The following is a 27,078-nucleotide window of genomic DNA, read 5'->3' on the forward strand; positions in this document are numbered from 1 at the left end:
CCTTTGATGTTGGGTTTAGAGCAGTTACCCCTTCAGTTGAGGGGGGGGGGGGAAGAATAGAAGTAACTTTGAAAGCAACCAGGTTCAGCAGCAGCAGGGACCACCACTGATTAGGTGCCAGTGAAACAGATGAGTGGGAAATCCCTCTCTCTTGGCCTGCAAAATTCAAGTGAAAATGGTTCCTTTAAGTCCTTTCAGCTCAGACTTAGTATCTTTTTTCCCCTTCCTTTTACTGGTTCTCTTTTTACATGGCAAGCCTGTGGGCTTCCCAGAATCCCTTCATGTTTTTATTCTTCAACAACATCCAGTTTTCTGAGCAGCTTGATAAACATTAACAACATTTCTATCAAGTGCTTGGTAACCAAGAGATAAGAAACAAAGGATATACACGCATACGTAAACTGGGCCTCTGTGTGTGTGTGTGTGTGTGTGTGTGTGTGTTTGTGTGTAGGAAACCAAGTGGGAGAAACCAAGGGAACATCCCTTCAGAAACGGATAATGCTTTTCCCAAGCTGACATTTTTCAATGGAATCCTTCCTAATACTCACTAGTAATGCTCTCCAAGCCTGCACAACCCTAGTGGACTACTGCAAACAAGGAACAGCAATCAATATGATGACACAGCCCAAGTGACCACCCAATATTACAGGGATCGGCAACTTGTGGCTCTCCGGTTATTTTGGCCTACAGCTCCCATCAGCCCCCCGCCCCCCAGCTATGCTGGCTAGGACTGGTGGGAGTTGTAGGCCAGAATATCTGGAGGGCCACAAGTGGTCGACCCCTGCCTTATTAGAAGGCAGGGGCCATAGGGAAGTGGTAGAACACATGTTTTGTTTGCAGAAGGTCTCAAGTTCAGTTAAAATACTCTTTGGCACTCAAGACCATGGAGAACTGTTGCCAATCACCATCCTGAGGTAGACAGACCCATGTTCTGACCCAGCATAAGACATCTCCAAATGGAAACAGACTATTTTTGCTGTTGCTGATCTCAAAATGCTATCCGTCATTTCTGGGCTTCTGAACTGTATGAATCCGTAATAAAAATAAATCCCAGAGTCTTATGAAATGCTGTATTAGTCTGCATTCAGCACACCAGGCTGAAAAGAACCCGCATTCACAGAGAGCCAAAGGGGGTCATTCAAACAGACTTTGATCTTTTCTGCTTGTCAACTTTGATCAATGACATAAATCTACCCTTCTGAAATCCTGTGTATTTTGGCTATAGCTATTTATCTAGTGTATGAATTCTGTGCCCTCAGATATTCATGCTAGGTTTAGACTTTTCCAGTGAATCTCAAAACATTTTTAGTCCTTCTGCTTGGAAGGTCATCTAATTATGCCCCAAAGTCAATTGTTTTAACAAAAACAACTTCTCACCCAAAGGCAAGTCCATCATATTCTTCTACAAATACTTCACGGTAGTCTCCATGTCTGAGCAAGATTTCTATTAGCACAGCAGCACTTGGACCACAGTCTAACCTCAAAGGCCTCCACAGAGGAAGGGATCTGGAAGGAGTAAGGATCAGCCCTGACCACCTATTTTCCAATGGTTTGTGCTGGCACGAATGGCTGCAGAAGTTCCATAAGCAAGGAGATACACTCAGTTCTTCGTAGCCAGCCACCATTAGTACTGATGAGACACCTTTCTGAGGGCTACCACGAAGCCAGAGCAGTACTTTTTGACCCAACGTAGGAAACATGTATATATATCACCCAATTTTGTAGGCGACACACAGGGCATAGTTTGAACTAGGGGTCAGCCCTGGAACTGGTTTTGAGTGGCAGCAGTCAACCCTGGAATATATGCAGTGCTAAAGGGAGTGGCTCTGAGCATATTTTAATTATTCATTACATTTCTATATTTATTTATTTTATTTATTATTTAATTTATTAATCGCCCATCTGGCTGGTCACCCAGCCACTCTGGGCGATGTACAACATACAATAAAACAATAAAATTCTACAATAAAAACATTTTCTAAAATACCCTAACCCACCCCAAATGCCTGCCTGAACAGCCACGTTTTTAATGCACGACAGAAGCTCATTAAAGAGGGGGTATGACAGAGTTCCCTAGGGAGGGAGTTCCACAGAGTGGGGGCCACCACAGAAAAGGCCCTCTCCCTCGTTCCCACCAGTCTAGCTGTCCTGGCTGATGGGACAGAGAGAAGGCCATCCAAGGCTGATCTTGTTAAGCGGCCTGTCTGGTGCTGCTGGAGGCGCTCCTTAAGATAGGTTGGGCCGGAACCATATAGGGTTTTAAAGGTCAAAACCAACACCTTGAATTTGGCACGGAAAACAACTGGTAACCAGTGCAACTCCTTCAGCACTGGAGTGACGTGATCTCGCCGGCGGCTGCCTTTAATCAGGCGAGCCGCCGCATTCTGTACCAGCTGCAGCTTCCGAACCGTCTTCAAGGGTAACCCCACGTAGAGCGCATTACAGTAGTCTAAACGAGCGGAGACCAGGGCATGTACTACCGATGGGAGCAGATGGTCGGGAAGGAAGGGGCGCAACCGCCATATCAGATGGAGTTGATACAGCGCTGTCCGGCTCACAGCTGACACCTGAGCCTCCATGGACAGCTGGGAGTCCAAAATGACCCCCAGGCTGCGGACCTTATATTGTCCAATAGCTGAAGCAATAGCCAAATAACAATTAAAACTATACAACACCACATAAGATATATTATAAAAGTGTAAAAGTGTAAAACTACAGTATAAAATAAAAAGTAAAAACCAAGATAAAACCTTAGAGCAATCAAAGATTTAAAATACAGTGATAGATTTAAAACACAACTAAAAGACTGAAATGCTTAGGAAAACTGGCGCTGGAAAGAGCAGAATTGTATGTGCCAGGTGAGCCTCTCTGGGAAGCTTATTTCACAACTGGGGTGCCACAGCACAAAAGGCCCTCTTCTTGGTAGCCACGCACCTCACTTACTTTGGCAGGGGCTCCTAGAGAAGGACCCCGAAGATAACCTTAGGGTCTGGGCAAGTACATACGGAAGGAAGCGAGCCTTCAGATAACCTGGCCCCAAGCTGTTTAGGGCTTTGAATGTTAATACCAGCACTTTGAATTGGGCCTGGACATGGGCTAGCAACCAGTGCAGATGGAACAGTACTGGCATATGACCACATTGGCTAGTCCCATTAACTATCTTGCAGCCCTTTTTGGACCAGCTGAAGTTTCTGCACTATTTGCAAAGGCAGCCCCACATATAACGAATTGCAGTAACCTAGATGAGAGGTTATCAGAGCATGGATAACTGTAGCTAGGCCACATAATTTTCTTACCTAGGGAGGTAGTGGGCTCTCCTACACTGGAGGCGTTCAAGACAAGGCTGGACAGCCATCTGTCAGGGATGCTCTGACTTGGATTCCTGCATTGAGCAGGGGGTTGGACTTGATGGCCTTGTAGGCCCCTTCCAACCCTACTGTTCTATGATTCTAGGCTATCTCCGTCTGGGTAAGGACATGGGTGCTATATCAACCTCAGCTGATAAAAGGTCTTCTGTGCCACTTAATCTACCTGTGCCTCAAGTAACAGTTCTGGATCTAAGAGCACACCCACACTACGAAACTGATCCTTTAGGGGGAGTGCAAACCCCTCCAGAACCGATTGAACATCACTGAGCTGGGCAGATGCACTAACAGTACCTCTGTCTTGTCTGAATTGAGTCTCAGTTTATTGGCCCTCATCCAGTAAGTCACTCTGCCTAGGTAATTCAGAACAGCCACTGCCTCACCTGGATTTTATGAAAAGGAGAGACAGAGCTGGGTGTTATCCGCATATTGATGACACCTCAGCACACAGCTTCTCCAGTGGTTTCATGTAGATACTGAACAACATGGGGAGGAAGGGGGAAAGAATAGAGCCCTGTGGAGCTCTGTAGCGCTGCTGCCAAGGCAAAGAGCAATAATTCCCCAGCACCACCTGAAATTGGCCATCCAAGTAGGAGTGGAACCACTGCAGCACAGTGCCTCCAACTCCCAGTCCCGACAACCTATCCAGATGGTATCGAAAGCCACTGAGAGGTCCAAAAGAATCAACAGGGTCACATTCCCCCTGTCCCTCTCTTGGCAAAGGTCATCACACAGGGCAACCAAGGCAGCTTCCGTTCCAAAACCAGGCTGGAAGCCCGGGTGAAATGCAGAATGCATAAAAAAAATCAACCGTAGTACACCTATACAAATCAAGCTCTCAGGAGAACATGAAACAATATAAAGAGCAAGTGGCCTTCTTGAACACAATAACTGGCAAAATTACTCCTAAAAGACACTCATGTCTCCTGTGAAATGCCTAGAAAAAAATATTTTAGGTGTCATTTAATAAAATAAATAATTAAATATGTTTACAAAGGCAGATAAATAGTTTACATCATTTTGCATGATTATAGAAGCAGGGCCAGTCTATTCATTTTGCTACAAAGTTTCAGCAACAATTTTGGGTCCTAACGATAAAGAATTAAAAGTGAAAATTTTAAGAAGAAAAGGCGAAATTGAACTTTTCACTATTTGGCAAGAACGTGGCCTGCCCTGAAGAATTAATGGAAAAGGGGCCCAGATCTGAATTAATTTCCCCTTTTGGCCCCCAGCTTAAACTGCAGACTCTGGCCTCATCCATCGGCCAAAGGACCAAGGGCCATGGGGAGGCTGCATCCCATGCCTCCTAGGAAGAATATACCAGCAATGGGAAGACCAACCTGGCCCCAGACATCCGCTGGAGAGGAAGCAGCTGCAGGGAGCTTGCTCCACCCTTCCCTGTCAGAAAGGACACTTACAAGAACTTTGTAACTGAGAAGTAGTGCCCGAGTTTGCTTTTTTCTTCCTCCCTCCCAATCTCTCTTCCTTTTGTGTTATGTCTTTTAGATTGTAAGCCTGAGGACAGGGAATGTCTTATTTTTAACATTTGTAAGCTGCTCTGGAAGCCTTGTTTGGCTGAAGAGCGGGGTAAAAATGCTTTAAATAATAAATAAACAAATAATAAATGAAACAGATCAGTTTCTCTACTCTACGAGCCTCCCACATTTTCAAAGGAAGCTTTAAATAAATATTGCATACGGATTAATGCCTGCGACTGTGAAAGACTGGATCTTGAATAACATTCTAGGTTCAACTTCCAGATGGGTAAGCTTGCCACTTCTTTTCCTCGCACTTTATTATGGCATATGCTACTGATGAATTCTAGTCCTTGAAAACTGATGCCAGCCTTCCCCAAACTGGATCCCTACAGATGTTTTGGACTACAGCTCCCAACATTGCTGACCATTGGCTGCTGGCTGCAGCTGCAAAAGTGCAAAACATCTGGAGGGCACCAGGTTTGGGAAAGCAGGCTTATGCCCTAATGCATTTGTTAGCCTTTAAGGTGACACAAGGCTCTTTGCTGTTTTTATTCTGGGTTCAGAAACTACCTCAGCTATTGATACTTTGGGTGGCCTCTGGCAATCCGCTCTTTCTTGGCCTCCATTTCTCATCTGTAAAGTGGGAATGATTGTGGACCAAACCCCACAAAGTGGTTGCAAGGATGAAAGAAACGCCATGGGACTCAGGCCGCACACACAGACTGGTAGATAAAACTTAGATGCAACGTGAAAGTAAGAACAAGTAGTCTATCACCAGGCTAATCCTTTTTGGAACCTAAAAATATTCATGCAACAGAGCAGAATAAAAGACATTACCTGTCCCCAGTCTTCAGGATACTATTATGGATCAACTGCAAGAAAAACTCACAGAGGCTGGAACTGCTTTCTTTCAAAGAAACACTCTAAAGCAGCAAAAAGCAAAACAACAACAACACAGATGAAGTATTATAAAAGGAAAGTTTGAATGTTGCGCACTTTCGGGTTGCCATGGCCAACTAATTAAATAAAAAGGATTCATCTCTCTTCCACTATCAAATAGATTATAATGCCTATACCAGCTTCAAGGTAAAACATGTATTTATAAACATATGTCGGAAAATGTCCAAGTATCCGTTGTGAACACACCAGTGCCACCTGAGGCGGGAGAAAAGCTACCACCACCGCAACACCCCCCGCAGCCTCCATGCCCCTCCCCATCCTCCACCACCATGACCCCTGCCTGCCCTCTGGCTCACTCCGAGTAGAGTGCGCCAGAGGCGGGCTCTCTGAAGAGCGGAGTCGGACAGTGAAAGCAGCCAGTGCAGCTCTTCAGAGTTGCCCTGTCTGAAATGTCTGGCTCTAAGGGAGTCCTTCCTCAGAGTCAGGGATTGAATGCAGAGGTATCCAAGGAGATCATCTATGCTACAGGTGATCTCCCAGGACACCTTTGGAGCAGCCACCATCTTCTGTTAGCTCTAGCTAAACAGAGAACTGGGTGGCTGTTCTGGAGGACAGGCGGCTACTCCGGAGAAAGGGTGTCCCAGAAGATTGCCTGCAGCACGGGCAATCTCCTTGGACACTTCTCCAGCCAAGGAAAGCTTGGCTCTAAGGAAGGGCCCACTCAGAGCCAGGCATTTGAGTCTGGGTGGCTCTCCAGAGAGCCCACCTGCCCTCTGGCTCACTCTGAGAGGGTCCCCAGAGGGAGCCAGAGCGTAGCCAACTCCTCTGGTGCACCTGCCTATCCTCTGTCTTGGTCTGAGAACCCCCTCAGAGTGAAATGGAGGGCGGGTGGCCCTGGAGAGCCCTGCCAGCTGCAGCACGGCCGCTGGACTCTCTGGAGCACCCACTAGTGCCATCGTCTTGCTTCAGTGATGCGGCAGTGGGGAGTCCTCCAGGTGGACAGGCACGTGTGTGTGCATATAGTGTGCAATTTGTTGCTGTTCCCGCTCTGCTGCCTGAGGGAGGGCTGACCATGAAAAATACAGCCTAGTTAGTTGGCACTAAAAGAATGGAAGACCTTGTTAAAAAAAATAGCATTACGCTGAACTGTGAAGGCCTCAAATGACAAGGGTGTCTGTTAGCACCAAAAGAACTGATACAGTACTTGAAGGTGACATTTGATGACACAAACCAAATGATGGAAACTGTGTAGTTCTGTATAGCTGTGTAAAGTTCAACAAACTGAGGTCCCGTACGAACTGACCTTTGACACGATTTAAAGTTTGTTATGGCGTAATCCTATGCATGTTTAGACAGAAAAAAGTCGTACAACTCCCAGCATTGCCCAGACAGCCACGGCTGGCTGGGGAATGCTGGGAGTTGTACGACTTTTTTCTGTCTAAACATGCACAGGGTTTCACCTTTAGTTTCACAAAATCGCTTCTTTTAAAGCTGCTACTATTGTCCCACCTCAAAATCTCTCCCTCTGACACACCAAAATAAGGAAAGCCTCGGATAATGTGGACAGCACAATCCCATCGAGAAGGATTAAAATTATAAAAGTAAAAACCATACCGCATGAGATGTGGAAAACCTTAAATAGGAGCACAACTGCCAGCGTCAGCTCCAAATTAATAATTTATCTTGAGACTAAATGTCATCAGCTTTCTGACGAGCAGGGACGTTGTCATCTGGTGGCTAATAGTGCAATCCTGAGCATGCTTACACATAAGTAAATCCTAATGAACTCAGTGGAGCTTACTCTCTAGGAAGAGGGAGGATTGCAGCCTAAGAGACTGAGTAGGACTCAGGATGCCTCCTGTTCAAATCTAGACTCTCCCACTGAGCAGCCCTTAGGCAAGCCTCTTTCACCCTGCCTTCACAGCTGCAATACGGGGATGAGAATAATAGCAGCAGCCTACCTTACAGGGGCTGCAACAATGGGCAAGGCAATTATATGAAGCCCTTTGAACACTCTCAAGCCCTATATAAATGCTAAACATTAGTTAATAATAGCAAAAATAGTAACTATGCTGCAAAAAAAGTAGTGGTTAATAGAAACTTACCTGCTCAACTATTACTGCATTTCGCAGTGAGGTGCTCTCTTGAAGATGACACACAAACTGTTTCATATCAGGCATAAACTCCTTGTAAGCAGATACCTGTAAATACATTCTGCTTAAAACATGTTAGCGTTTTGAGTCGATCTCCAGCACATGGCAGAAAAAACACCTACTGTCTCACACAATATAACACAAGAACAGGGTTCTTGCACAATACAAATTTTGTTTAACTTTTCAAAAAATCCTTTCCAAAGGAGTAGAAGGAAAAATCATAGGAATCTCCCCTGACAACGAACAGGAATAAGTATATTAATGGCCAAAGGAAAGGTCATTTTAAAGGGCCGGCTATTTGACATTACCCAAATAGCACATGAAGATAACGCAAGAAGGCATTAAATCAGAGGTGGGGAACCTGTGGTGCTCTGGATGTGCTGGATTACAATTCCCATAATCCTTGACCATGCTAGCTGAGGCTGAAGGGAGTTGGGGTCCAAGCAATATCTGGAGGGCCAAGAACTCTACCTCTGCCTTAAATGAACACCCCCCAAAACATAATGAACTTCACCAGGTCAGTAGCCTTCCCCAGCCTGGTGCCTGATGTGTTGGAATACAACTCCCATCAGCCCCAGCCAGCATGGTCACTGGTAGATTCTTTTCTTGAAGAGTCAACAGCATTTGGCCGTAGCTATTAACATGCCTACTCAGTACTCACTCCCATTGAGTTCAGTGGGACTCACTCCCAGGTAAGTGTGCACATAGGATTACAGCCTCAGTTACTTGAAAAAGAACTTTTGGTGAAAAAGAAAAACTATACAACATAAAAAGGACAAGAATCAATTTTCAAACAACAAATTAAAAAGAAAAGATAAAGGAATATGGTAAATATCACCACCCACCCACACACTCACCCCAGGAGTAAGCTAGCCAACTAAGCTTGTGCCCCACTTAGGTCAGTCTTCCCCAGCTGATCTAAGACTTTAACTCCCATCAGCTCTAGCCAGCGTGGTCAATGGGCATGAATGCTGAGAATTGTATTCCAAGACATATGGAGGGCACCAAGTTGCCTTAGAATTCACCATCTGCCTCAACTCTGGGGGTAGAAAAATTACATGGTTTATATCATGGAATTCTAGGTAAATATGTTTGTTGTTGTTGTTTATTCGGTCAGTCGCTTCCGACTCTTCGTGGCTTCATGGACCAGCCCATGCCAGAGCTTCCTGTCGGCCGTCGCCACCCCCAGCTCCCCCAAGGTCGAGTCCGTCATCTCCGGAATATCATCCATCCATCTTGCCCTTGGTCGGCCCCTCTTCCTTTTGCCTTCCACTTTCCCTAGCATCAGCATCTTCTCCAGGGTATCCTGTCTTCTCATGATGTGGCCAAAGTACTTCAGTTTTGCCTTTAATATCATTCCCTCAAGTGAGCAGTCTGGCTTTATTTCCTGGAGTCTGGACTGGTTTGATCTTCTTGCAGTCCAAGGCACTCTCAGAATTTTCCAACAGCACCACAGTTCAAAAGCATCTATCTTCCTTCGCTCAGTCTTCCTTATGGTCCAGCTCTCGCAGCCATAGGTTACTACAGGGAATACCATTGCTTTAACTATGCGGACCTTTGTTGTCAGTGTGATGTCTCTGCTCTTCACTATTTTATCAAGATTTGTCATTGCTCTCCTCCCAAGAAGTACACGTCTTCTGATTTCCTGGCTGCAGTCAGCGTCTGCAGTAATCTTTGCGCCTAGAAAGACAAAGTCTGTCACTGCCTCCACGTTTTCTCCCTCTATTTGCCAGTGATCAATCAAGCTGGTTGCCATAATCTTGGATTTTTGAGGTTTAATTGCAACCCAGCTTTTGCACTTTCTTCTTTCACCTTCGCCAGAAGGTTCCTCAGCTCCTCCTCGCTTTCAGCCATCAAAGTGGTATCATCTGCATATCTGAGATTGTTAATGTTTCTTCCAGCGATTTTAACTCCAGCCTTGGCTTCATCAATCCCAACATGTCGCATGTGTTCTGCGTACAGGTTGAATAGGTAGGATGAGAGTATACAACCCTGCCGTACTCCTTTCCCAATCTTAAACCAGTCCGTTGTTCCATGGTCTGTTCTTACCGTTGCTACTTGGTCGTTATACAGATTCCTCAGGAGGCAGACAAGATGACTTGGTATCCCCATACCACCAAGAACTTGCCACAATTTGTTATGGTCCACACAGTCAAAGGCTTTAGAGTAGTCAATAAAATAGAAATAGATGTTTTTCTGAAACTCCCTGGCTTTCTCCATTATCCAGCGGATATTGGCAATTTGGTCTCTAGTTCCTCTACCTTTTCTAAACCCAGCTTGTACATCTGGCAATTCTCGTTCCATGAACTGGAGTCTACCTTGCAAGATCTTGAGCATTACCTTACCGGCATGTGAAATAAGTGCCACTGTTGGATAGTTTGAACATTCTTTGGTGCTGCCCTTTTTTGGTATGGGGATATAAGTTGATTTTTTCCAATCTGGTGGCCATTCTTGTGTTTTCCAAATTTGCTGGCATACGGCATGCATCACCTTGAGAGCATCATCTTGCAAGATTTTAAACAGTTCAGCTGGGATGCCGTCGTTGCCTGCTGCCTTGTTATTAGCAATGCTTTTTAAGGCCCATTCAACCTTACTCTTCAGGATGTCTGGCTCTAGCTCACTGACCACACCATCAAATCTATCCCCGATATTATTATCCTTCCTATACAGATCTTCCATATATTCTTGCCACCTTTTCTTGATCTCTTCTGCTTCTGTTAGGTCCTTGCCATCTTTGTTTTTGAACATACCCATTTTTGCCTGGAATTTACCTCTGATGTTTCTAATTTTCTGGAAGAGGTCTCTTGTCCTTCCTATTCTATTATCTTCCACTTCCGCTTTTTTTGCTTGTTTAAAAATAATTCCTTATCTCTTCTGGCTAACCTCTGGAATTTTGCATTTAATTGGGCATATCTCCCCCTATCACTGTTGCCTTTTGCTTTCCTTCTTTCTTGGGCTGCTTCCAGTGTCTCAGCAGACAGCCATCTTGCCTTCTTGGGTTTCTTTTTCTTTGGGATGTTTTTTGTTGCCGCCTCCTGAACAATGTTGCGAACTTCTGTCCATAGTTCTTCCAGGACCCTATCTACTAAATCTAGTCCTTTAAATTTATTCTTCACCTGCACTGCATATTCATTAGGAATATTAGTGAGCTCATATCTAACTGATCTGTGGGTCTTCCCTATTCTCTTTAGTCTGATTCTAAATTGTGCAATAAGAAGTTTGTGATCTGAACTACAATCAGCTCCAGGTCTTGTTTTTACCAACTGCATAGATGTCTGCCACCTTTGGCTACAAAGGACGTAGTCAATCTGATTTCAGTGTCAACCATCTGGTGAAGTCCATGTATAAAGTCGTCTCTTAGGTTGTTGGAAGAGAGTGTTTGTTATGCACAGTGAGTTGTCTTGGCAAAATTCTATCAGCCTATGTCCCGCTTCATTTTGTTCTCCCAGACCATGCTTGCCTGTAATTCCAGGTGTTGTTTGACTACCCACCTTAGCATTTCAGTCTCCTGTAATGAAAATAACATCTTTTTTTGGCGTACTATCCAGTAGGTGCTGCAGATCTGATCTACTTCTGCTTCTTCAGCATCTGTGGTTGGGGTGTATATTTGGATCACTGTGATGTTAAATGGCTTACCCTGAATTCGAATTGAGATAATTCTGTCATTTTTTAGATCGTATCCAAGCACTGCTTTAGCCATTTTATTATTAATTATGAAGGCTACTCCATTTCTTCTGTGGTCCTCTTGTCCACAGTAGTAGATCTGGTGGTCATTTGATGTGAAGTGGCCCATACCAGTCCATTTCAGTTCACTGACACCCAAAATGTCTATATTTAATCTTGACATCTCCCCAGTAACCACATCCAATTTGCCCTGGCTCATAGAACTTACATTCCAGGTTCCTATGGTGTGTTGATCTTTAGAACATCGGATTCGTCATTCACTACCAGCACCATCGGCTGCTAGCCGTCCTTTCGGCTTTGAGCTAGCTGCGTCATCACATCTGGGGCTAGTTGAACTTATCCTCTGTTCCTCCCCAGTAGCGTTTTGACCATCTTCCGACCTGGGAGTCCCATCTTCCGATGGTATACCGACATATCTCTGGTTGTACTGATCCATTTAGTTTTCATGGCAAGAATACTGGGGTGGGTTGCCGTTTCCTTCCCCAGGGATCATATTTAGTCTGACCTCTCTGCAATGACCTTCCCGTCATTGAGGTGCTCAAACTCCAGCACCACGACAAGGTAACGATCTCCTTTGCTAATGCAAATTTCTATGGTATAAAACATGGGAGGTGTAAAGCCTGTGGGTGTAAACCGGCTTGTGGAGGGTTGAGCACCTTCTGGGGGATTGCCTCCAAAGCTGTGGCGCAAAGGGGAACCCCCAGCTTATTTCCACTTTCAGAGATAAGCTGGGGATTCCCCTGCAACAGCTTCCGTGCCACTCGTGCTCTGACTGGGAAAGTGTGCAGTGCAGGAAGAAGCAGCCCAATTTGGCCGGGGCTTGCAAGAGCCAGCCCCTGCAAACCCCAGCTGAGTCCCTTTCTCAGTGCAGAAAGAGACATGGAACTCCATGCCTCTCTCGGCATCACGAGAAAGAAATACACTTTTAAAAAGTGGGCGGGGTGGGGTTGACGATGTCATGGGAGTGAGGGACCTTGGGGTCGAGGCTCCACCCCTTGATGTTGTCTGGCCCACCGGCTTGGCCTGGGGTGTGTGCAATTTGGCCCCAGACCCAAAGTGGTTGCCGTCCCCTGGTGTAAAGCAAGGTTAAAAATCCTGCAAAAAAGAAAAGAAAAAAAGGAATGTGCAGCTCCTTTATCATGGATCCCTATCACCTGTCATTTTATTTCAGAACTGAGACAGCACAAGGGGGAAGTTCAGAAAACAGCAGAGAGACAAACATGGGCAAAGAGAACTGATGCTCAGGAGAGCAAGACAAGGCAGAAAGGAGCGCATTTTATTCAAATGTGGCTGCTGGAGGAAAGTCACTGAGGAAAGTGTTACTCAGAGCATTTCTTTAAGCAGAAACTGCCTCAACAATAAGACTAGCTGCTTTCTCCTCTACAGAGGACCGTGATAAGGATCAACTATCTTGAACAGGGTTCCATAAATCCACTTGTCTGCTTGCCCCTCACTAGACTCGCATGCCCAGCACCAGGATCCCACCCTTCCTTCCTGAGGAAAAGTTGCTGCTGCTTCCACTTCCTGCAAAAGCCCATTATGTGGGAGAGGCGCCTTCATTCCTCCACAGAGAACCTGGGAGAGGACAGGGAGGACGGTTTCTCTTCCCTCTTGCTGGACTTTTGCATGAGGCATCAGATTCAGTGAGGTGCAGCTGGACCCCCCTACAAAAGTCTTGCGCAAATCAGAGGAACCACCTTGCGGGGGGAGGAGGTGCATGGGCAGTTGTGGCAACAATTTTTAGCTAGCTAGTAAGGACTTCTCTACATTATGGAAAAATCCTGCAGCCTTACTGAGGCTTTCTGCTTCCGTTTCTGTGGCTTGATTAGGATGGGCTCCTTTAGACAATGAACACGTGACCTGGAACTGAAAACACCCTTTCTCAGCAGCCTTACCAGGGTTTTCTATATTTTCAATGAAACGGCACCATCTAGTGGCCGAATTATAGCACTATGCAGCATTAGAGAGCTTCGGCTATTGGGTGGTATAGAAATAAATAAATAAATAAATAAAATTACACACTGGCAATATCCCATTTTTTTAAATTCCAGATTGATTGATTGATTATTTATTTATTTTCTATACCACCTGATATAGCGGGATAAACAGGGAAAAGCGTGGGAGACGTCCTGGAGGTTGATGATGTTGTCTAAAGGACCCACAAACTTCTGTGAGTGGCCAATCACGAGTGTGCAGAGATGCCTTAAGTCAAATTGAAGTGTGTGAACCTCTGGTCTTAAGGATGGTTTTCATAGAACAATCTATCTAGGGAGTATCTTTCAACACTGTAAGGTACCCAGCTTTAGCTTTTGTTTTTAAGAAAACAGAACGTGGCATCAATAAGAAGAAAAAGCACTGCCTTACATATCTCCTGTAGTATCGTCTCATAAGTCTGTTTCTTGTCCTCATGATCACTGCATAACGTCGTATGCTGTAGGTCGTCTTTTTGTCTGGAGCAAGGGCCCGCGAAATCACTTCTACCAGTTTATTATGGGGAATGGCGTCGTAAGCCCCTGTGACATCAACCTGGAAAAGAAAAAGACCAAATTCTTTTAATTTTCAACTGTGCATGGGATATCACACAAAGTAAAAAAAAAAAACAATAATAAGAGAAGGGCATTCACTAACAAGTATTGATTAATCTTGCAGAAGACAGATAGCGATGACATACATATGTAGTATCATTAATGTGCATAGGATTTTACACAGGAAGATAAGCCTCTGCTCTGAGGAGCTTACGATCTAAAATTCTACACAGGGGGAAGATGGGGACAACAGTAACAGAGGACAAACCTATATTCAACTCAGTTACACATACTTATGCTACTTTGTAGATGGAGGTCTCTGTCTGGCCTCAGTAGAACTAGTATACAGGTATGAACCTATGCCATTCAGTAACAGCCCCTTTAGAATCCTCTTGGGCTGGCACATTCCAGCAATGTTAGTGGAATACCCAGCATATCCGAATGGCTTGCTTTTGCGGATTCAAGTCAACAGCCCCCCCAAATCTGCTACAGCTCTGCTCAAGGCAAAACTTGGAAACCTAGTCTGAATTCTATCCCAAATTAGAATTTAGCAGAAAATCTAATTTAAACGTTTCCTTTCATGGGAAATCATGGGTGGCTTAACCTTTCTTGAATAATAACAGTAGTAGTAGCAACAGTATTAATAATAATAATCTGGAGTGAAGAAAAAAGGAGTGTCAAAACAGCTTGATTGTTGGTAACAGGCCTACAAAACTGGGCAGCTACAGCCACAGATGCAAAATTTCCAGTGCAAGCTATGCATGTTTACTTGGAAGTGGCATTGTGTTCAACAGGGCTTGGTTCCAGGAAAACGTGCGTAGGATTGCAGCCTTAAAAAAGAAAAATCCTCAGCTTTGGCAAAAGGGAAAACATTCAGACCAATCATTTCATTTTTATACCATCCAATAGACAAAGCTCTCTGGGCAGTTCACAAAAATTACAACCCAAAATACAACGTAATATAAAATCTTGAACGTACAAAATTTAAAAACAATTAGAACAGCTAAAAACCGGTTACAATAAAACACTGGGATTTGATAAAACAATTGGCATTAAAAGCCCCATCATATGCCATCAAATGCCTGGGAGTAGAGGAAAGCTGAAAAGATGACAGTGTTGGCGACAGGTGGATCTCAGGCCAACCGAGACCCTGATCTCCAAATCATACCTTCACAAAGTAGAATCTAGGCATTTCAGCATTCGACTCCAAAACCTTCAGAACAAACTTCTTCCATACGATATAAATATCATCTTTCCCAAACACTGAAGAGCCAAGCAAGATGGGGTTTTTCATTCGTTCATAATTAAGAACGCTAAATAGGTTTTTAAGTTGTGTGTTGAAGTACTGAACCTGAGGGAAAATTAAAAGAAAAAACTTTCTTAATGTTAAAGTGCATTAATGTTACACTTGTTACAGGTCACTCTCATATGAACGCATGAGTAAGCTGGCTGTTCTGCTGGAAGAGAAGAGGACTGGAGGAGTTTCCATACTCTGCCTCATTAGAGAAGATGAGGAGTTCTTGGAAATGAGTAAGGGCGCACTGCAACGAGGGCAAAGGCAGGAAGAGCATCTTGGGTTAGAAGATGAGATCTATAAGAGGGAGGAAACTGCATGGTGGAGAAGACTGCCCGGAGCAGGAGAATCAGAAGGCATTCTGAACCACTAGAACTAAGAAGTTGCTTTCGGTATCTTTCCCATGGGAGCGGCTCTGGGTATCCTGATGGAGGACAGTTACAACAGACTCCTCGACCTTTCAAAGACAGAAGTGTCTCAACTGCCAGTAGCAGGAAGAGGTGGTAGTAGTGGGACCCGTTAGCTCTTGCAATGCACCACCTCTCTGGTGTATGGAGCCAGGTTGTGATGGACAGGTTGCCAAGACTCTTAAGGCCATTGATTGTTATCCCTTCTTGTTTATCCATATGGGAACAAATGACACTGCCAGCCACCGCTGTGAATGTATCATTTCTGCCTAGGGTTCTGGGGGAGAAGGTGAAAGCCTTGGGGGCTCATGTGGTGTTCTCATCAAGTCTTCCTGTAAGCTGAATGCAGATGGCTATGCAGATGGTGGTGACGCAGGGAGGTTTGGTTTCTGGGACTCCAGGCTAAGCTTCAGGGATGAAGGATTACCGGAAGGACTTGGGCTATGCCTCACATGGACTTTGGGGGAAGTGTCTGGCAGAAGCTCAGTGAACCTGATGAAGAAAGCTTTAAACTTAATCATGTGAGGGATAGAGAAAAAAGCCTAAAGATAAGTACTGAAAGTAGAGACTTGGGTGCTACAAGAGAAACTGAGGGAGTTATAAGGATGTTTAGCAAGCCCCAGAGGATAGCAGATGTGCAGGAATGAAAAACAAAAAAGATAAGCTGAACTCCTAGTACTTGAGACATCGTGGAAATTTATTTTGCCTGAAAGCGCTGCATATAGGAAAAAATAAAATAAAAATATAAAACGAAAAGCGTGAGTACAGGATGGGGAATATTTGGCTTGGCAGTAGTACATGTGAAAAGCATCTTCAGATTGTAGTCAATCACAAGCTGAATATGAGTCAGCAGTGTGATACAGCTGCAAAAAAGACTAATGTGATTTTAGGCTGTATTAATAGAACCATAGTTTCCAAGTCATGGGAAGTAATAGTTCCCCTTTATTCCACAATTGCCAGACCTCATCTGGAGTACCGTGTTCAGTTCTGGGTGCTGCACTTTCAGCATGCAGACAGACTGGAACAGGTTCAGAGGAGGGCAATAAATATGGTCAAGGGATATAGAAAACACTTGCTCATCAGATCACCAGCCTCCCAAATTTAGGAAACTGACCAATATAATAATGAATTAACTAAGAACCTTTTTGTCTCTGCTGTTTTTGCAGCATGTTTCAGCTCCCACCACGCTGTTCGGCTTGACCACAGGCCTCAGCCCATTTGGTTTGGGGATGAACCGGAGTTTTGATGCCAGGGGAACACACTTTTTCTGTTGCAGAGTTTCAATATCCTCCTTTAATAAGATATGAAGGTGCACTTTGTCCAGATGGCTCCTAGAATGGAAGTTAGCATTAGTTTTTAAGTGGACTATGGAACAGATCACATCATTTCTTCTTCCATACAATATTCAGTATTAAAGTTAATTGCCTGCCTGCCATCTCAATATTCTTTGAAGCAGTATTTAGAACAGATTCCTTTTAAGTTTTTTTAGTCAATGGTAAATTGGGTACCCAAGTTCATTTTGATGAGCAGCAAGCCATGCGGTCTGAAGTTAACGCAGAGGAGAGCCAAGAGATTTCCACAGCCTATCTGTATCTGGGAAACCGAACATTACTATTAAAAAGAGATCTGAATTGCCACAATATCTCCATGGAAAATACTAAAACAGTATTTAGAATATAAATCCTATCAGCCCATATGAAACTTTGAAATCCAAGCTCATCGAAAAGCAATTGGGGAGGGGGCTTCAGAACCCTCCCCCATGTGTTGAAATATCTGAGGGCAGTTGCATGGGCTAGCCCTGGTCCCTGTGCATTTGGAGTGGACTAGAAGGAACTATTAATATGTAACAACATTCACGTGTAGAGTTCCTTCACACAAGCAGAATCCTGGCCCAGTCAGGATCTCTCTGCACATGAAGAGGAGCTTTACTTGCATACATCAGTACATGTCTAGAGCACCTTCTGATGTGTGCCAAAGATGCAAAGGGGCATGGCTTCACGATCCCTTTCGCACATTCATTCAGTGTATGTGACATCTGAACACCCCTCCCTATAAATTCAGCAAGCTACGTTTAGTCTAGAAAGAAAGGAATTGACACGGGCAAAATTGTAACAGAAGCGTTTCAAATTTTCATTCAGAAATGATAGCGGATTAACATATCCAAAACTTGCTAAAATCAAAGCATGGAAAGACCCCCCATTTGCATTTCAAAATGACAGCCAAGTGCTAATCTTTTATTATTTTATTATATTCAGTAGTATATAAATGCCACAAGTAAATAAACAAATAATCTGCAGTAAGTGTAATTTCTCATAAAACTTTCATTTCTCAATTTTGTAATGTAGCACTGACTAGTAATTAATTGTAAAGGTCTAAGAAATATGCAGGCCCAGGAATATGGTACTGTATTTATTATACATAATAACTATATTATCTGTAATAATCAACGAGGATGTGTACTGTCTGTCAGTGCCATAGCACCAAAGCTGTAAACCCTATGCACCTGAAACTTAGCATACATACTAAGGAGATCTTAAGGTTGTGCACCTTGGGGTTATTTGGTTTTTAAAATGCCTTAATTTGTTTTTAGTAATTTAAATGTGTCTCTGTGTTTGAAGTTAAATCTTCAGTCACTAAGTGGCAAACTTCCCTAACCAGCATATAGTTTTGGGGATGGACGAAAGTCCCTTACCTGGTCCTGCAGCTTGCTTTGCAGTGGGGGGGAGGCGCTCAGTTCCTCCCCCCGAAATTCTTGGCGGGGGAGGAGGCGCCCCATCCCTCCCCGCCGAAATTCTGGCCAGGGGGGAGGCGCCCTGTCCCTCCGGCCGCAAATCCTCCTTGCCAGCTGGGACGCAAATGGCAGCGGCTGTAGCCGCCGCCGTTTGCATCCCTGCAGTCAGCCGTGATAGGCTACATAAATCCTTACGTAGCCTATCACAGCTGACTTTGGGGGGGAAAAAAAGCACCTACGCAAATAGCGGCACCCATGGGCGCTGCCATTTGCGTTCCTTCTTTGGGCACGTGTAGTCTACGTAAACATTTACGTAGACTACGGCGAAAATAAGGGCAACGCTATTTGCGTTGCCCTTATTTTCACCGTAGTCTACATAAATGTTTACGTAGACTACACGTGCCCAAAGAAGGAACGCAAATGGTGGCGCCCATGGGCGCCGCCATTTGCGTACGCGCTTCCCGTCCCCCAAAGTCAGCCGTGATAGGCTACGTAAGGATTTACGTAGCCTATCACGGTGTTTTTTGAAAATCTAGCCATGATAGGCTACGTAAATCTTTACGTAGCCTATCACGTTTGCTTGAGTTTTTTTTTTACTTGGAAATGGCGGCGGCAGCGGCCGGTTGGAAGACTGGCTGCCGCCGCACCGCTGCCGGGAGCCGCCAGCGCCAGGGACATTCGCCAAAGGTAAGTCCCATCCCGGGGGGGGGGGGTGGCAGACCATTTCTCCACTAATTTCGGGGGGCCGAATGCATTGGCATTCGGCCTCCCGGAGATTCGTGGAGAAATTCTCCGTCATCCCTATTTGCAGTTGATACAGTTTGAAGACAGATTTATATGGCTTCTCCTTCCCCCTTAATGGGGGGAAGGCATCCTCCCCTCAGGGGAATGGAGTGGCCAGAGCCCTCCCTCAGGGAGCTACAGGGGCTGTAGCTGTACCTGCTGTAGCTGTACCACCAATGCAGGGGCTGTACCTATGTGTGCCAGCAGGCGTGGCTAGACATGGGATGGATGGATTCACCCGAGTCCGTGGTCGACAGGCTCTCAAGGAGCTGCTGCCTGCCCGTGTGAGTCCCTGGAGGACTCGGCAAGCAGTCTGGGAGTGTCCTGGACCTATCCGCTCATGCCCAGGAGCTGCCAGTCCTCCATGTGAGCTATCATTTTAATGCAAGGGGGGGCTCTAGTTTTTCACATATCTGATGTTGTGCACATCATCAGCCAAAAGGGTGCGGAAAATCCATTTACACTGACCATGTGTTACATTCCAAGAAGCAGATAAGCAATTTAAAAGAACATTTACATCAGTAAATATTAAAGATCTTTCCAATACAAAATTTATCCGTATAATAACTTCCTCCCAAAAGGAGGCAACCATTGGGCATTTCCAAAACATATGAATAGGAGAAGCATTGACTGCATTACACCTCCAACAATCAGCCGAATTAGACAAACCTTTATTAAAAAGACTTTGTGGCATCCAATAGATCCAAAACAAAAGTTTTTACTGAATAAGGCAAAACCGAATATCCATTGAAATGTCTGATACAGACTGCCAAGATGGCAGTCCATTGATTAAACAAAACAGGATGTTCCAATTCCCTGTTCCATTCCTGGTGTATACCACTTGTATCATATTTATTCATTGATAAGAAATAGTTGTAAACATGGATCGTGGGTTGATATATCTGATCAGTTTCAATCAGTATTTCCAATAGCAAAGGAGACTCCGAAGCAGTAAAAGCAGCACAACCAAATCTAGATACCAACAAATGTTTCAATTGCAAGTACTGCCATACTGCTGTACTAGCAGGCAAATCAAATTGATCTTGCAAAGTTGAAATTAACAAAAACTCATCATCAACCCCCACTAAATGATCCAGGGTAAATATTTTATCTGTCCAGGTTCTCCATAAAAACATTTTCTTGCCAATTCTTAAATCTGGATTTCCCCATAAAGTCAGTTTAGCATGGGAAAATGGATCAAACTGTAACTGACATGGCATTATACGCCAAATTTCTCTGACTGCCAAAATTGTGGTAGGAGTTCTGTCTACCTTAATATGCCTAGAACCTAATGCTGTCCATTTAAAGAGAGGCTCCAGACAAGAAGATTCCCACAGTGACCAAGGACTGGAAAAGACCAAAATTTAGTAGAGGTCAGCAAATAGGCCCGATGGTACACAGCTAGATCCGGAAAACTGTGTAGTGGTTAAGAGTGCTGGACTGAGAGCTGGGAGATCCGGGTTCTAGTCTCCACTTGGTCATGGAAGCACACTGGGTGCCTTTTGGAGAGGAACCCCAAAAGAATTGATGAAACAAAGCATTAAGTTTTTGGAAATATTTGCCAGGTATAAGTATAGGGATCCCATGTATAACATAAATAATTCGAGATATGGTATTCATCTTAGGTGTATTCACCTTATCCCATAAATTCAAAACTTTAAAGATGCCCGTCTATCTATATCTTGTGAAATATCATTAATCAACTTGTTTAAATTTAACCTAATCATTTGAGATACTGTATATCTCTAGGAATAATTATTCCCAAGTAAGTAATGAAGTCTGACACCATCAAAATTGCTAATTGGCTAATACACTAGAGTATACCCTATCACCAATCGGCATTATTTCCGACTTTGACCAATAAATTGAATAGACGGACAATTCACCAAAGGTATTAATCAATTTCATCAGAGCTGGAACTGATGACTGGTGTCTCAAGATAAACAACAAAAGATCATCAGCATAAAGGCTAATTTTAAATTCTAAACCAAAATGGACAAATCTGGGACTTCCGGTAAGGAGCCATGTCGTCCTGGCAGTGACTTGCAGGGCTCCGCAGGTTGCTTCTTTCAAACAGCTGTGAAAAGGTTGAGAAATCTCCCCCCCCCCCCGGAAAATAAAGAGGAAGCCTGCAGTACTATCCTGATGAAATCTTAGAAGAACAGCTGCCTTTGCGGAGGATGCAAAGGGGCTCAAAACTAAGGTCAGTCGCCAGAGATAAACACAGATAAACAGAGATAAACGCTGTTTTGAAACTCTTAATTAAGAGAATATAAGGAGGGCATGCTCCAATCCTAGATAGTATTTGGAAACTTAAACTACCAGCAAGCACCACTTGCACAGCAAAAAGCGAAAGTATGGCAGCTGTATAAATCTGACCTGAATTAAAACCAAGGAGTTGCAGACTGTTACAAAGTGAATTTAGCTCAAGAAGTCTTTTCAAAAGAAGAAAAAAAGAAAGAGTGCTAAGACTGTTTGCATTTTGGAATAAGTTGTTGTTGTTGTTCAGTCGTTCAGTCGTGTCCGACTCTTCGTGACCCCATGGACCATAGCACGCCAGGCCTTCCTGTCCTGCGCTCTCTCCCGGAGCGTGCTCAAGTCCATATTCATTGCATCCGTGATGCTATCTAGCCATCTCATCCTCTGCCGTCCCCTTCTCCTTTTGCCTTCAGTCTTTCCCAGCATCAGGGTCTTTTCCAGGGAGTTTTCTCTTCGCATTAGGTGGCCAAAATATTGGAGCTTCAGCTTCATTATCTGTCCTTCCAATGAGCAGTCAGGGTTGATTTCCTTTAGGATGGACTGATTTGACCTCCTTGCAGTCCAGGGGACTCGTAAGAGTCTTCTCCAGCAACACAGTTCGAAAGCATCAATTCTTCGGCGCTCAGCCTTCCTTATAGTCCAGCTCTCACAGCCATACATTACTATTGGGAAAACCATAGCTTTGATTAGACGGACCTTTGTCGGCAAGGTGATGTCTCTGCTTCTTACTATGCTGTCTAGGTTTGCCATAGCTTTCCTCCCAAGGAGCAAGCGTCTTTTAATTTCATGGCTACAGTCACCGTCTGCAGTGATCTTGGAGCCCAAGAAAGTAAAATCTGTCACTGCTTCCATTTCTTCCCCTTCTAGATGCCAGGAAGTGATGGGGCCAGATGCCATGATCTTCGTTTTTTTAATGTTGAGTTTCAAACCAGCTTTTGCACTCTCCTCTTTCACCCTCAACAAGAGGCTCTTGAGATCCTCTTCGCTTTCTGCCATTAGGGTGGTATCGTCTGCATATCGGAGGTTGTTGATAATTCTCCCAGCAATCTTAATTCCGACCTCTGATTCATCCAACCCGGCATTTCTCATGATGTACTCTGCATATAAGTTAAATAAGCAGGGTGACAATATGCAGCCTTGTCGTACTCCTTTCCCAATTTTGAACCAATCGGTTGTTCCATGTCTGGTTCTTACTGTTGCTTCTTGACCCTCGTACAGGTTTCTCAGGAGACAGGTAAGGTGGTCTGGTACTCCCATCACTTTAAGAATTTGCCACAGTTTGTTGTGATCCACACAATCAAAGGCTTTAGCGTAGTCAATGAAGCAGAAATAGACGTTTTTCTGGAATTCTCTTGCTTTCTCCATGATCCAGCGAATGTTGGCGATTTGATCTCTAGTTCCTCTGCCTCTTCGAAACCCAGCTTGTACTTCCGGTAGTTCTCGGTTCGCATACTGCTGAAGCCTAGCTTGTAGGATTTTGAGCATCACCTTGCTGGCATGTGAAATGAGCGCAATTGTGCGGTAGTTTGAACACTCTTTGGCGTTGCCCTTCTTTGGAATTGGAATGTAAACTGACCTTTTCCAGTCTTGTGGCCACTGTTGGGTGTTCCAGATTTGTTGGCATATTGAATGCAGCACTTTAACAGCATCATCTTTTAGGATTTTAAATAGCTCGGCTGGAATACTGTCATCTCCGCTAGCTTTGTTGTTACTAATGCTTCCTAAGGCCCACTTGACTTCACTCTCGAGGATATCCGGCTCAAGTTCTGTGACCGCACTATCATGGCTATCAGGGACATTCAGATCTTTCCTGTATAGTTCTTCTGTGTATTCTTGCCACCTCTTCTTAATCTCATCTGCTTCTGTTAGGTCCCTGCCTTCTTTGTCCTTTATCATGCCCGTCTTTGCACAAAACGTTCCCTTGAGATCTCCAATTTTCTTGAAGAGATCTCTAGTCTTTCCCATTCTGTTGTTTTCCTCGATTTCTTTGCATTGTTCATTTAAGAAGGCCTTCTTGTCTCTCCTTGCTATTCTCTGGAACTCTGCATTCAGTTGGGTATATCTTCCCCTTTCTCCCTTGCTTTTCGCTTCCCTTCTTTCCTCAGCTACTTGTAAAGCCTCATCAGACAGCCACTTGGCTTTCTTGCATTTCTTTTTCTTTGGGATGGATTTCGTTGCTGCCTCCTGAACAATGTTACGGACCTCCGTCCATAGTTCCTCAGGCACTCTGTCTATCAGGTCTAATCCCTGAAATCTATTCCTCACCTCCACTGTATATTCATCAGGGATATGATTTAGGTCATACCTGAACGGTTTAGTGGTTTTCCCGACGTTCTTCAATTTAAGCCGAAATTTTGCAAGAAGCAGCTCATGATCTGAGCCACAGTCAGCTCCAGGTCTTGTTTTTACTGACTGTATGGAGCTTCTCCATCTTTGGCTGCAAAGGACATAATCAATCTGATTTCGATATTGACCATCTGGTGACGTCCATGTGTAGAGTCGTCTCTTGTGCTGTTGGAAAAGAGTGTTTGCTATGATCAGCATGTTCTCTTGGCAAAACTCTATTAGCTTTTGTCCTGCTTCATTTTGTACACCAAGGCCATGCCTGCCTGTTATCCCGGTGATTTCTTGACTTCCTACTTTAGCATTCCAATCCCCTATGATGAAGAGGACATCTTTTTTGGGTGTTAGTTCTAGAAGGTGTTGTAGGTCTTCATAGAACCGATCAACCTCAGCTTCTTCGGCCTCAGTGGTTGGGGCATAGACTTGAATTACTGTGATGTTGAATGGTTTGCCTTGGATTCGTACTGAGATCATTCTATCGTTTTTAAGATTGTACCCCAGTACTGCTTTTCCCAGCCTTTTGTTGACTATGAGTGCTACTCCATTTCTTCTAAGGGATTCTTGCCCACAATAGTAGATATGATGGTCACCTGAATTAAATTCGCCCATGCCTGTCCATTTTAGTTCGCTGATTCCCAAGATGTCGATGTTCAATCTTGCCATCTCATGTTTGACCACCTCCAGCTTACCTTGATTCATTGATCTGACATTCCAGGTTCCTAAACAATATTGTTCTTTACAGCATCGGACTTTCTTTTCACCACCAGACACATCCACCGCTGAGTGTCCTTTCGGCTTTGGCCCAGCCGCTTCACTCTTTCTGGCGCTACTTGGAAATTCCCTCTGCTCTTCCCCAGTAGCATATTGGACACCTTCTGACCTGAGGGGCTCATCTTCCGGCGTCATCTCTTTTAGCCTTGTGATACGTTCCATGGGGTTTTCTTGGCAAGAATACTGGAGTGGGTTGCCATTTCCTTCTCCAGTGGACCACATTTTGTCAGAACTCTCTGCCATGACCTGTCCGTCTTGGGTGGCCCTGCACGGCATAGCTTATGGCTTCACTGAGTTACGCAAGCCCCTTCGCCACAACAAGGCAGTGATCCATGAAGTGATTTAAAGAAATAGTTAATTATACTGTAATACTTGGAATAAGTATTACAGTATAATTAACTATTTCTTTAAATCAGTGTTTGAAGGTTTTAATGTTTGAATTTATATAGCTAAAAGCTATGTTTTTGTCCACTTGCTTTTTTCTTCTGCATGACCTTGAGAAAGCAACGAAGCGACGAAGTCAACATAAATAAATATTTGGCAGAAAGCCTAGAATAGGCTGGAATAATATCAACTGACTAAAGAAGGAGTATTGCTGACACCTGTTGGATGTTAAAAAATCAGCAGCTTATGAAAAATCTTTCTTTTCATGTTCTTTTTTTATCTCTTTTTCTCCTTTTGATACTGAGAGAGATCTCTTTTGGCATTGGAGGATCAATAACTTACTGGATATCCAGATAGATTAATTTATAAAGGAAATAATGAAGAAGATAATTGAATGAGTGCTAGGAATTTGGATAAACCAGCAAAGGCTATCAGAACAACTTGTAGTAGAGCGAATACCTGGGAGATGCCTACAGAACAATTAAGTAGAAATACGAAATCCAGGGAAGACTCTCTAAAAGAGACTCTGACGGGAGCTACGAAATTATTGGTGAAAGCAACATCTATAAGCAAGGAAGAGGTACCTGAGCAGAAGCAAGATATACAAAAGATGGCCTTGGATGAACAAACACAGAATATTATAGATGCTATAAGCAAACAGATGGAGGCTTTGAACTACGCATAGAACAAAGGATGGGCACTTTTGAACAACGTATAGAACAAAGGATGGGCACCTTTGAACAACGTATCGAAAAATGGATGGAAAGGCAAGTATTGGAAGTAAAGGAGGAGATTAAAGACATGAAGGAAGAATTGAGAAAAGAATTTAAGAAATTAGATGATGAATTAAATCAAAAAACAGAAGAATTTAAAATAATGACAAACAGAGTGGAAGTACTGGAAAATAATGCAGAAATTGCAACTACGGAGTTAAGAAAGTGAGCAGGATGCCTTAGCTTGGTTTGAGCTTAAAGACAAGGAACGCTTGTTACATTTTAAAAGAAAGTAAAATATTTGGGAGTCCTTTTGACAAATATGAATTGTATGCTTTTTCAAAATAACTATGTTAAAGTGTGGAATGAAATTAAACAAGACCTATTAAAATGGGAAAAATTATAACTATCACTTTTGGGAAGAATTGCAATGATCAAAATGAATATATTACCTAGAACGTTATTTTTATTTCAAATGATACCCATTATTACATCGGATTTACCTTTTAAGCAGTGGCAGAGAGATATAACAAAGTTTATATGGCAAGCAAAAAACCCAAAAGTTAAAATAAAAATTTTACAAGATGCAAAGGGAAGAGGTGGCTTGGGATTACCAGATTTTAAAACCTATTTTTCTGCCTGCTGCTTGATGTGGATGTAGGAATGGATGACATTGAAAAATAGAAGACTTTTAGAACTAGAAGGACATGAACTGAGATACGGGTGGCATGGTTATTTGTGGTATGATAAAACAAAAGTGAATGTAGATTTTAATAATCACTATATAAGAAGGGCTGTATTAAGAATTTGGAATATAAATTAAGGTTCTATCAAAAAATACCACGTTGGATATCTTCACAAGAAGCAATGCATAGAAGAGAATTTGACAGCACGCATAAATGGATATGATATAATGATTTACTGGAACTGTCACAAGGGAAATATAGGTTAAAATCAAGGGAAAGCTTATTGGAAGAAGGTCATGTAAGTCAGTGGTTTTCATATTTGCAAATTAAAGAAAGGTTTAAAATAGATGAGAAAAATGGTGGATTTGAATGAACAGAATCTGAGTTTGAAACAGCACTGTGTACAAATGATGGACATGTTATTGCTAACCTGTATAAATTTCTGTTATGGTATGAGACAGAGGATGAACAAGTAAAGACTGTATGATAAAATGGGCACAAAATGTTGGCCATAATATATCAATAGAAAATTTACTTTATGTACAAGTCTTTAACTTTAAATTTAACCCATTTCAAAAATTCTATAGGACAACCAAAACTAG

At 43.5% G+C, this 27,078-nt stretch overlaps 1 protein-coding gene across 1 annotated transcript in view; it reads right to left on the minus strand.

Moving 5' to 3' along the window:
• Positions 1–27,078, minus strand: part of TERT (telomerase reverse transcriptase) — a 55,052-nt gene that overhangs the window by 16,794 nt on the left and 11,180 nt on the right. The window contains exons 4-8 of the mRNA XM_084850661.1: positions 16,948–17,137; positions 15,274–15,456; positions 13,945–14,106; positions 7,849–7,944; positions 5,681–5,766 (exon numbers count right to left, since the gene is read on the minus strand). Coding sequence (XP_084706787.1) covers positions 5,681–5,766; positions 7,849–7,944; positions 13,945–14,106; positions 15,274–15,456; positions 16,948–17,137 — 717 coding nt within the window. The remainder of the gene's footprint in view (positions 1–5,680; positions 5,767–7,848; positions 7,945–13,944; positions 14,107–15,273; positions 15,457–16,947; positions 17,138–27,078) is intronic.

Source organism: Heloderma suspectum, chromosome 4 (genome assembly GCF_057233095.1).
Source record: "Heloderma suspectum isolate Gila_16-S chromosome 4, 16-S_ref, whole genome shotgun sequence".
Taxonomy (NCBI): Eukaryota; Metazoa; Chordata; class Lepidosauria; order Squamata; family Helodermatidae; genus Heloderma; species Heloderma suspectum.